The 12,245-nt window shown below is 36.5% G+C and overlaps 1 protein-coding gene across 11 annotated transcripts in view; it reads left to right on the forward strand.

Moving 5' to 3' along the window:
• The window catches only part of Ccdc18 (coiled-coil domain containing 18), a 94,819-nt gene that overhangs the window by 57,711 nt on the left and 24,863 nt on the right, over window positions 1-12,245 (forward strand). For 10 of the 11 annotated variants that reach the window (XM_027425941.2, XM_027425934.2, XM_027425939.2 and 7 more), the window contains 5 exons: window positions 3,115-3,278; window positions 4,294-4,507; window positions 7,269-7,368; window positions 8,188-8,304; window positions 10,686-10,829. In XM_027425941.2, the coding sequence (XP_027281742.1) occupies window positions 3,115-3,278; window positions 4,294-4,507; window positions 7,269-7,368; window positions 8,188-8,304; window positions 10,686-10,829 (739 nt within the window). The remainder of the gene's footprint in view (window positions 1-3,114; window positions 3,279-4,293; window positions 4,508-7,268; window positions 7,369-8,187; window positions 8,305-10,685; window positions 10,830-12,245) is intronic. The other variant, XM_027425940.2, reaches the window with a different exon arrangement.

Genomic DNA, 12,245 nt, shown 5'->3' on the forward strand with positions numbered 1-12,245 from the left:
AGTGCTTTCTGTATACACAGGAGGACCTGAGTTCATATTCCCAGCGCCCATGAGAAAAGCCAGGCACGGTAGCGTGCTCCTATAATCGCACCATTGAGGAGGCATAGAAAGGAGGATCCCGGACCTAGCTGAAATGCTGAATCTGTAAAAATCTCCTACAGATTTAGTGATAGACCATATCTCAAAAAACAAACAAACAAATAAGGTGAAGAGAGACTGGGGAAGACATTTGACTTTGACCTCTGACCTCCACATGCATGTGCTTATACATTCATGTGCATCTCTATGTACACACATACAAAATGCATATACACAAAATCCAAGTCACACTTCTTGATGCCATCATCTTTAAAGAAGCCACAGAAAAATATAATTATGTATACCAGCTTTACTTAAATTAAAATCTTGTGTTTCCCTAATAGTGTCTGACAAGCTAAGTAGTTCATACAAGACTGGTTTTACATCTTTGCCTCTTCTTTTAAAACTCTACCAACTCCTTGATGCTTCTCTAACTGGGTGTCTTACTCCTTCACTGGAACAAATGAAACATTTGATTCTTCCTTTTTAAATCCCTACTTTAAAAGTGTTTTATTTGCATGTATGAATTATGTATAACAAGGGTAAAATGTCATAATGATATGACATTTTTCATACATGTACATAATGTATTTTGGTCATAGTCACCCTCTATTCTCTCTTGTTCCCTTCCAATTCCCTACTAGCCCTTATCTGTTTTCCTGCCTTTTTTGTGACCCAGGAGGTTTCCTACTTTTTTGACTTTCAAATAATCACTCCAAAGCTTCTTGAATATAAACCAATAGCCATCTTCAATAGGAAAGCTAAATCCTAAACACTGATAGGAAGCTCAAGGCTTAATGATTACTCTTTACAAGAAAGCTGCATTCATCTCTTCAGAGAGAACTCACAGAGATCCGCCTGCCTCTGCCTCCTGAGTGCTGGGATTAAAGGTGTGTGCCACCAACGCCTGGCTCAATTTGCTTTTGATAAGTTTTTCATATAGAAAAGAAACCAACTTATTGAGCATTTACCTTCTTTGTTCTAGATAGACACATTAACTCATTTAATCTTAAACCTATGGCATGTATATGTTATAGTTTTTAAAATAAGGATGATGAAACTCAAAGAAACTAGGCTACATAAAGTACACAGTTTATACATGCTCTGAAACCAAAAAGGTTTTGGTTTTTATTCTTCACTTATATAACCATCAAGTTTCTAGAGTCTAGTATTTAGCATAATAATTCCTTTGGTCCTATTCCTCATCTCAATCTTGATTGCTTTCAATAACCTTGAAACAACAAAGAGAAGATTTCTAAAACATAGATGGGTTTAAAATCTGCCATAAAACTTTTTAAGGCTATAGTTAAAATTTGAGTATTACTGATGATGATGTTAATATTTTAAGCACTTAAATGTGTGTTAATGCTCTGTTTACTCAGTTTTATCAAGAAGGAGTAATTGCTTAGAAGTGAAATAAAGGTAGAGTTTATTTCTAGTCAATACTAAGACTAGAAGAAAACAAAGAATATTTTTAGTGGACAGTTTCTAAACTATATATTCTCTTGGCCTTTTTACCACCTCTGAATAATTATTGTGTATATTACTTTATACCATGCTAAAATATATTGCTATCCTCACTAACCCTTGAGGCATATAGAGCTGTGATTGTTATTTACTAAATGACTATAGAGTACTAAGTTTTTTGAGTTTTTAATGTTTTTTTACAAAATTTCTACACTATTTTTGTTATCCAGATTTTATCACTGTATGTCAGCCTCTTGATTATTCTCTTCTAATTATTCACTTTATATCAGTTCTCTTCGTAGGAACAATCTTAAGTTGAAAATTGTTTACCTTGAATTTTAGAGATGTAAAAGTGTCAGTATGCTAGGCACACAACTTAGTGGTAGAGTGCTGGCTTCCCATGCACAAAGGCCCACCTAACTACCTATCCACCCACCTATCCGCCTACCCACCCACCTACTCACTTACCTGCCTAACCCACCTACCTACCTACCCACCCACCTACCTAACCAACTACCTACCTACCCACCAAACTACCTACCCACCCATCCAACTACTACCCACCCACCCACCCAACTACCTACCCACTACCTTATCAACCCACTCACTTACTATCATTGAAATGCAATAAATACGATCGCAAATGGGTCAGAGCAAGTTTGATGAGCCAATGTTTATTAGGAAAGTACTCACACAATGGAGTCAGTCCCTTACAACCAGGCGGACCAGGGAAGAGAGGAAGCCACATGCGTGGGACCCTCATTTAAAGTCTTGCTGTGTCACTCTGACCATGCCCAAGTGTGTGTGGTCACCTATGCCAGCCTCCAAGTAGGCATGGCCAGCATTTCCCCTACAACTTACCTACCCACCCACCCACATACCTACCACCCACCCACACACCTACCCCCCACCCACACACCTACCCACCAACCCACACACCTACCTGCCTATCATCTATAGAGACATCTATTTTTGTATGCTGTTTTAAAGATTCAATACTTCGGTGAATATGTGTTGGAATGAGTTCTGGACTGAATGAAAGTTAGAGAACCTGGTCCATTCAGTTTTACTGTTATTGTCTGCTTGTGTTACCTCTTAGTGTTTTAGTTCCTTCATGTGTGTAGCAGAGAAAGCTGTTCAATCTAGGAATCTCTAGTCACTTTTAAAACTAAAAGACATATCCTAGTAATAGGCCTTACATAAAAATTAATACCTCCATAAGAGTAATGTGGTCTTTATGGTAATTTGATTACTTAGCCTCTTTGTTATTTCACATAATAAAAATATCACGTGCTTATCCCTGAGTGTTCTCAATATATATGAAACTATGTAAAATTGTATCTAGTTAGATTGAAAAGAATGCTGGCCTTGGTTTTCAGTGGTTTGCCGGTGTAAAGAATAATAATACTTTTGTTGGAGAAGTTTTTTAAAAGTATAATAGGTGACTTAAGATTCTGAGTAGAGATTTGCTAATATTTAACCTAATAAAATTTGCAGACTTAAAGTTAGAGACAAGCCTTTTAGTTTAAAGCTTCCAAATTACCTGTTCTATTGTTTCTTTTTAAATAGGCAAGCCAAACTTGAGCTGGATCAGTACAAAGAAGAGCTGTCTAAAATGGAAAAAGAAATAATACATCTGAAACGAGATGTGGAAAATAAATCCATACATCTCTCTCAGTTAGATATGATTTTAGATCAGACAAAGACAGAACTAGAAAAGAAAACAAATACAGGTAAGCAACTAGTTAGCTAAATTTAACTTGACTACAAATACCTGTGTATTTTTGTGTGGTGATTTGAATAGGCATGATCTCTCTAGGCTCATATATTTGAATGATGCTTAGTCATTAGTGAGTGGCAGTATTGAGAAAGATTAGGAGGTGTGGCCTTGTTGGAGGAAGGAGGCTACTAGTGTTGGGGTACTGCTCCATTGTTTGCTTGAATGCCACCATGTTCCCCACCATGATGATAATGAACTAAATTTCTAAAACTGTAAGCAAGCCCCCAATTGATATTTTCTTTCCTAACTTTTGCTTTGGTCATGGTGTCTCTTCACAAAAATAGAAGAGTGACTAAGACATTATATTTAAGTGGAATAAAGTGAGCAGTTGGGGTGGGGATGCTAAAAGGGATAGTGTTCAGTATTTTGTCTCTTAGAGATGAATGAAAGTTCTATCAGACTTTTTTTTTTAATTTTTGGATAGAATTCCATGTATCCTAGGCTGCACCAGAACTTCTTATATAGTGGAGGAAGACCGTGAACTTCCGATCCTCCTGCTTCCACCTTTCTAGTGCTAAGATTATAGACAGGGACCAACATGCCCTGTCTATGTATGTAGTGCTAGGAAATAAATCCAGGACTTTGTGTATTCTGAGCAAGCACTCTATAATGAGAGTTGTAGATTCCAGCTCTCAGATTATATATTGTTGTGTGTGTGTTTTATGTACATGTGAAAGTGTGCACTTTTGGGTATGTGCATGTAGAGGCCAGGGTTTGAAATTATCTTCCTTGATTGCTGTCCATCTTATTTTTTAAGACAGGGACTCTGATTGGCAAGGCTAACTGGCCAATGAGCTCCAGTTGTCTGTCTCCACCAGCACTTAAACAGGTTAAAAATACAGTCTTTTGTATGAGTGTTTGGCATCTAAACTCAGGCCCTGATGAATATTCTTAGTTATGCTTATGAATAAAGTTCTTAATAAAAATGGTTTACATGTAGTTCTTAAATTATTCTATTTTCTTAATAGTGAAGGAGTTAGAAAGGTTGCAGCACCACACTGAAGCTGAACTGACAGAAACCATGCAGAAACGGGAAGCACTAGAAAACGAGCTACAGAATGCTCATGGAGAATTGAAAAGTACCTTAAGACAACTACAGGAATTGAGAGATGTGCTACAGAAGGCTCAGTTATCATTAGAGGAGAAATACACTACAATAAAGGATCTCACCGCTGAACTTAGGTGAGTTAACTAGTAAGAAATGATACCATAATTACAGGCATCTCTTTGATTATTTTGAGTCATTGTACCATACCACAAAAATTGTTACTGAATTCTAAATGGTCCAACTTCTCAACTGTTTCATTCTGTTTTGGATTTTGGGTTTTTTTTTTGTGGTTTTTCATCTTATGATCCATCTATGCAAGTGAGAGAAGTTGCTTTTAACTGCTAGTACTTTTGCACTCATTCTTTGATCAGTTTCATCATAAAATCTTTTCTTGTGCCAATGAGTTCAAGCCTATTCCCCATGTTCTCTTCTGTCAGATTCAGGGTATCTGGTCTTATGTTGAAGTTTTTGATTCATTTGGTGTTGAATTTTGTATGGGGTGATAAATATGGATCTATTTGCATTCTTCTACACACAGCCATCTAGTCAGTCTACCACCATCCTTTGTTGAAGATGCTGTCTTTTTTTCAGTGTGTATTTCTGGCTTCTTTATAAAAAATCAGGTGTCCACAGGTGTGTGGATTTGTGTTTGGATGGCCAGGAGGGGTGAGCAGGCTGCTACAGAGTTGAGGGTGACAATGGAGAGATTGTAATAGAGAACAGGAAAGATAGTGAGTGCTTCCTACTTCAGTCCCTACCAGAAATGGACACCATTGATCCCTGGCAGAGGGGGTTTCTAGGTTATCAGTGGCTGACCAAAAGGAATGGAGGTAGGCTGGAAGGGAGGGAAGGCTGAGCAGATCTGCAAGGAAAAGCTAAGCTGGATCTTACTAAATTTTTATTCATTTATTTTGTGTGCACATGGGTGGATGTGTGACATGTATCATGATGCACACATGGAAGTTAAAGGACAAATTGTGACAATCAGTTTTTCTACCATATTGGTCTCAGGGATTAAACTCAGGTTGCCAGGCTTGGCAGCAAGTGCATTACCTGTTGAACCATCTTGCCAACCCTCCATAGTGGATATTTTAAGAGGCATCTCAAACTCAGCCAAAGACATTCATATATTTTCTTAGAACTCTGCCTCTCCTGTCTTTCTGATATAATTGCTGGAACCAGAAGTCTGTAGAATTATCCTCCTCTCTTTTATACTAGTCAGTCTTTTATATTAGGCGGTTTTGTCCACCTTATTTCTTTTTTTTTTAATTTTATTTATTTATTATGTATACAACATTCTGCTTCCATGTATATCTGCACACCAGAGGAGGGTACCAGATCTCATAACGGATGGTTGTGAGCCACCATGTGGTTGCTGGGAATTGAACTCAGGACCTCTGGAAGAGCAGTCAGTGCTCTTAACCTCTGAGCCATCTCTCCAGCACCTTGTCCACCTTATTTCTAAAACATATTTTAAAATCCATTGACTTCTGTTATCACTATTCACAGTCTATCATTGTTTCTTTTAATGGTGAATGGTTGGGTCTTAGTAATGGGTTCCTTATGTTTTTGGTTTCATTGCTAATCCATTTTCCACAGGATTTATTATGTTTCTGACTTCAAACATAAATCATATTGATTTCTATTTAGACTTCTAATAGCTTTCTAAAACATTCTCGGTAAAATCTTAATTCCTTTGGAAATGAAAAAATGAAGTATAGAGACACACTTCATTATTCAGTAAATCAGTCCTTAAAAAACCCAGAAAATATCAAGTATTGGGAAGTATGTAGAGAAATGAAATTCTCATACATTGCTGGTAGGAAACAAAAGTAGTGATAGCCACTGTGGGAAAATATTATCATTTAGCATAATAATTTCCTAAAAGCACTGAAAATAGTTATTTTAACAAAAAGTATACACAAATGTTCATAGCATCTATGTTCACAATAGCCAAAAAAGTGGCAAGAAACCAAGTGGCCACCAATGATGAATGGATAAAGAAAATATGGCATACTCATAAGAGTATTATTTTATCAGAAAAAGCAATAAAATAGTGATAACCCATGCTATAAAGTAGGTGAACCCTAAGAACATTGTGCTAAGTCAGGGAAGCTAGACACATGTAGTATAATTGTTTATATGAAGGTGGTAAGTCCATAAAGATAGTAAAGATTGGTGGTTGGCAGAGGAAGGGATAACAGAAAAAAAAGATCCCTGAAAGAGGTGAGAATTTCTTTTGTTGTAATAAAAAAAAAAGCACTGCAAATAGATAATGGTCATGACTGCATAACATTGTGAGCGTAGTTAGTTCAGTTGAATTGTGCACTTTAAAATGGCTAATAGGATATTTTGTACATGTTTTTACCACGGTTTTTTTGTGCATGAAAACCACGGTTTTCAAAAGCTCCAGGCCTCTAGTATATAAAGCCTTTTATGATCAGGTTCCTATTTTCCTGGCCTCATTTAATACTACTTTTGCTCTGATTTGGTGTGAGTGCGCGTGAGCCTGATGGGTATGTGTGCATATTCCTATATCTGGGAGCACATGGTATGTGTGGATGCAGATGTGGATGTGTCAGAGTGATGTCGTGTGTCTTCCTTAGTTCCTCTGCACCTTATATATTAAGATAAGACCTCATCATAATTAGCTAGTGAACTAGCCAAATTATTCCAGCGAACCCATCTCTGTGTGAGTTAACTTTTGTTTTCAGTCATTTTTTTTCAGTCATTTTTTTATGCATTATTCTTTTGATTTATGTTCTTTCAATCTGAATTAACCACAAACATTCTGTTGCTTTTAATTAATGGGAAACAATAAATCAATTTACCTACTTTTAAAAATTATAGTAGTCACATTATCTGTTTTGATCCTTTTCTTTTGACAAATTTTAGAGAATGTAAGATGGAGATTGAAGACAAAAAACAAGAACTGGTTGAAATGGATCAGGCACTGAAGGAGAGAAATTGGGAGCTAAAGCAAAGAGCAGCTCAGGTTGTTTTTTCCTACTAACATTTGAGTAAATATTTCTACCATGGGGCAATTTTGAAGGTTTTAGAAGTCACTGTTTTTTTTTTTCTGGTTATAAATTTTTAAAATTAGAAATAAATCTAAATTATGTTTTTAGACAAACTTGCTGTTTGGCCAGGTTGGCCAAGAGTTTATAATCCTTTTGCCTCCCTTTCTCAAATGCTAACTGGAAGACTTGTTTGTCTCCCTGGGAACTGAATAGGGAGGTGATTTCTTTACCACTAAACCACAACTCAGCCTGACCAGTATTTTTGAGCATAAGAGTTCTCTTGATACCCTTTAGATCTTTTTTTTTTAAAGATTTTTATTTATTATGTATACAACATTCTGCTTCCATGTATACCTGCACACTAGAAGACGGCACCAGATCTCATAATGGATGGTTGTGAGCCACGATGTGGTTGCTGGGAATTGAACTCAGGACCTCTGGAAGAGCAGTCAGTGCTCTTAACCTCTGAGCCATCCCCCCAGCCCCTAGATCTTTTTTTATTGTGTATCAAAGAACATGTGGTTGAACATGTTACTGTGAGCTAAATGTTGGAGGAACAAGGCATTATTTAACAGTTTTTATTCCAATATAAACTGAAACTGGCATCATTTTCTCTTATTTTACATTTTAAGTTTCTATAACATATAATACATACAGGATTCAAGTCCCTACTTTATTTGGAATAAGCTTATCATTTGTTGGTAAAAGTACCTGTTGTAAAAGTACATTGCAACCACAAAAATGTTTGCATTACAATAAAATTGAGCAACCACCTTGATATTACTTGTATTTAGGTTACACATTTGGATATGACTATTCGTGAGCACAGAGGAGAAATGGAGCAAAAAATAATTAAATTAGAGGGTACTCTGGAGAAATCAGAATTAGAACTTAAAGAAAGCAACAAACAGGTAATTATTTTTAAATTTCATAATTTAAATTGTTTAAAAATCAATACCGTTAGTGTGTATACCATTCATAAAATGTTTTTGTTGTTTGTTATTATTATTGTGCTGCCTAGATTGGCCTTGAATTCCAATGCCCAGGGATCCCACAAATGCCACTGGACATAGCTTGGGGTGTCTTTATAGCATGCACATGGTAGAAAGATTGCATACTTTTATTAATCTTGTACATTCTACTTAATATTTATTTTCTCTTCAATGTTATTTTGGTTGTAATTGCTTATATCAATGTGTCTATATACTTACCACAATATGTACATGCTTGAATAGCTGTAAAATATTTCTGGGAGGAGGGACGAGTAATTCTAGAATTAATTGAAAAAATTGTGTGGGAAGGAAACTTTGTGTTCTCTATATTTTTTATCTTACATATATATTATCTTTAAAATTATAAAGCTGTGTTACATTTGTTTAGTGCACTTGTATAAATAGTGATTGAAACATTTGCCCATGGGAAGAGGTATCAGATTCATTCATAGACTAAGCCAAGGAATGCTAATATAAAAGTGAATGGTGGGGGAGAAGATGGTGTTTACAGCCATAGGACAAGCTCACTTTTCTCATGAGCCTCAAATGAAGTTAGAGTGTGTGACTCCTCCAGTGTGACAAGTCACCTCTGGGAAAGAAACAGGGGCTGGCAGTATGCTAGGTGCCAGAGGAGGACGATTATTTGAAACTGCGCTGTTCTGGTGACCTGCACACAGTGACCACCACCAAGCCAGGGAACCTTGTGGCCACAGTCTGTGGGTGGGAAGCAGCTGTGTTCAGACAGAATAAACAGGATAAGACATGGACATGCTGAGAACTCAGTTATGTGGGGGGAGGCTTAGACTATGGGCATAGTACTTTTGTCCTGCTCTCTGGTGGGGAGCAGACTCCAACATCTCGGGTAACTGAAGAGTGACAACTCCCAGCCTGTAGTCATCCAGGGATGCCTTTCTTACGTGTGGTTTCCACTAGCAGAACTGTAAGCTGAAATTCAGGTCCAGTGAAAGCTCTCATTTTTCAGAGGATCCTTCCTCCTCTGGGGCAGTTAATGTTGAACAGTGTTTGAAACTTAGATTAGCCAAATGGACTCAGGAGAATTAGTAGCAACTCCAGGGACTACAAACAGGGATGTCTTTGGAGTTTGTGAACCTGCCTGGTTTATAAGCTACAAAACTAAGTGCAGCCAGAAGTGACTTTTGGTATTGAAAAAAAAAAAGAAAGAAAGAAAAGGGCAATCCCTAGAGTAAATGCAGCCTTGTACAACTGACTCTTCACCAGTCCCAAACATCTGCTTGAATAGTACAAAAGAAAAGAGATTCAAACTTCAGCTGAGCACTTAACCTTGTCTGGTAGACTTCAATATGAGAGAACCCAGAAAGAAACTACTCCAATGCTTTGTCATTTTATTAAATACTTTTCTACACCTCCCTTTTTTGCATCATTGTTTTCCCTTATTTTTATTATACTTTTAACATTGTTTATTTAGTTATAAAACAATATATGGTTTTTACATTTATCCTCTAATTTTGTTCACACATTTTTCTGCATTATCAGAATTTTTATCTCTTGCTTTTCTCATTCCATGTCTCTAATATTTTTCGTTTTTTCTTTTTAAGATAGCTTCTTTCTTTCCCCCCTCTCCCTGTCCCCTTTCTTTATTTTATTCATTATTTCTTTTACTCAAATTTTTCTTTCCTTTTTTTTTTTTTTTTTTTTTTTAAATTGGATTTTCAAGGAAGGGTTTCTCTGTGTAACAGTCCTGGCTGTCCTGGAACTTGCTCTGTAGACCAGGCTGGCCTTGAACTCACAGAGATCTATCTGCCTGTGTCTGTCTCCCAAGTGTTGGGATTAAAATACATTTTAGACATTTAGTTTTATTTTATGTGAGTGGGTGTTTTGTCTGCCTGTATGTTTGTGCATCAGGTACATTCAGTGCCCCCAGAAGAGGGCACTAGATTCCTTAGAACTGGAATTGCAGATGGGTATGAGTTGCCATGTGGGTGCTGGGAACTGAACCCAGGTCCTCTGAAAAAGCAGTGAGTGCTCTTAACCCCTGTGCCATCTCTTTAGCCCCAGAAAAATAATTTTTAAAATTTGATTTTAGATTTTTGTTGCTGTTATTTTTGTGACAGGGTCTTTGCTGTGTAGTCTAGTCTGGTTTTGAACTCATTACCTTCCTGCCTCAACTTCCAAAATGCTGACTTGCAGTATAGACCTCCATGTTCTGCCTACTTTTAGATATTTTATACATAAGTGGTTGAAATTTGACTCAGAACACAGATATGAGTAAATTATATTTTCTTAGTTGTGTTAATAATGACCCTCTGTTTGAAATTTAGGTAGAAAATTTAAATGAAAAGTTGCAAAATGCCAAAGAACAGCTTCGAGAAAAGGAGTTTATAATGCTTCAGCATGAACAGGAGATAAGTCAACTGAAAAAGGAAACTGAAAGAACACACCAAAGGATGAAAGAAATGGAAAGTGTGAGCAAATTACTTTCAGAATAGGGGAAAGTAATGAAACGAACATGCTTTAACTGCCCTGGCTCTATTTATTAGTGCCTTAGTTTTAAAATACAGAAACTGTGCTCCAAGTTTTTAAAAACTAATAATTTGTGCCAGATGCTATTACTTCTTTTGACCTTCCAAAATATTTTATTATGCTGGCTTTGGTATAGACCAAGGCACTCTTTTTTTTTTTTTTCTCTTCAAGACAGGGTTTCCTTGTGTAGCTTTGGAGGCTGTCCTAGAACTAGCTATTGTAGACCAGGCTGGTCTTGAACTCACAGAGATCCACCTGCCTCTGCCTCCCCAGTGCTGGGATCAAAGGCGTGAGCCACCACCGCCCAGCTAAGGCACTGTCTTATGTACCTTGTATTCCCTATCTTTGCCATGTTATATTTTACATAGTGAAGCCACAGTATATGTTTTTATCAATAAATATTCAATATGTAAATATACTCTGTAATAGATTGAAAATATAGATAACAAGTTCTGGGTGAGGAACTTCACCCAGAAACTGACAAATGATAACTGACTATTATTTCAGCCAAGTGCACTATGGTACCAGAGGAACATAGTTACTTGATAACTTGGTATCAGTTTCATATGTATTGGTGGTTGAATCTATTCAACACCCTGTCTTTTTAAAAATTTGAATTTGTTTCTGTGAGCTCTAATGGGCATAACTTTCTCATTGTCAAAATTTTGTAATTTCAGCAATAACTATTGTGTTTGGTTGCTTATGTCTCTACCTATAGAACATAAACAAGTGTCGGGGAAGGCACTTTGTCTCCCTTTTCATTCCTGTTTCCTGACTATCCAGAGCTGTATATTATCATATGTTAAACATAAGTTATTGAGTTAATTATAAACGTAAGTGAAGCAGAGCCTCTAAGCAAACAATGCCGTTGGACAACAGCAAGGTGTAAATGATTAATGGCCCTGCTATGTTGGTTCCCTAACAGTGAATGACTAAAATTATTTGCATAGTTAATTATATTCATTTATATCTTGGGCCTCTATGCCAGATACCAGGGCCCTAGTAATTAGTACTGGCTTTTTCCTTTTCTTCCTTGAAGCCATGTGTCTAACCTGCCTCATTGTGATGAATTAGAACTGACTTTGCTACCTTTTTCCAAAAGATTTTTAGTTAGACTTGTTTTGTAGTTTGAGTTTCTTTAGATTTCTGAGTATTTATATATTCAAAATTACTGAAATCTGAATGCATTTATGTTTCATATTTACCATGTTCATCTCATCTGAAGATAATTTAGTAAGTTTGTTTACCAAATTATTTTATAGTGTGGAATTTTTCTCCCTGCCAAATTAATACTCACAAAGTTTTTGTGGAAGCATGGGGAGTATTTCAGATTTTGGGTTTCCAGATTAGAAATACTT

The sequence above is a fragment of the Cricetulus griseus genome, chromosome 7, assembly GCF_003668045.3.
Source record: "Cricetulus griseus strain 17A/GY chromosome 7, alternate assembly CriGri-PICRH-1.0, whole genome shotgun sequence".
NCBI classification, from domain to species: domain Eukaryota; kingdom Metazoa; phylum Chordata; class Mammalia; order Rodentia; family Cricetidae; genus Cricetulus; species Cricetulus griseus.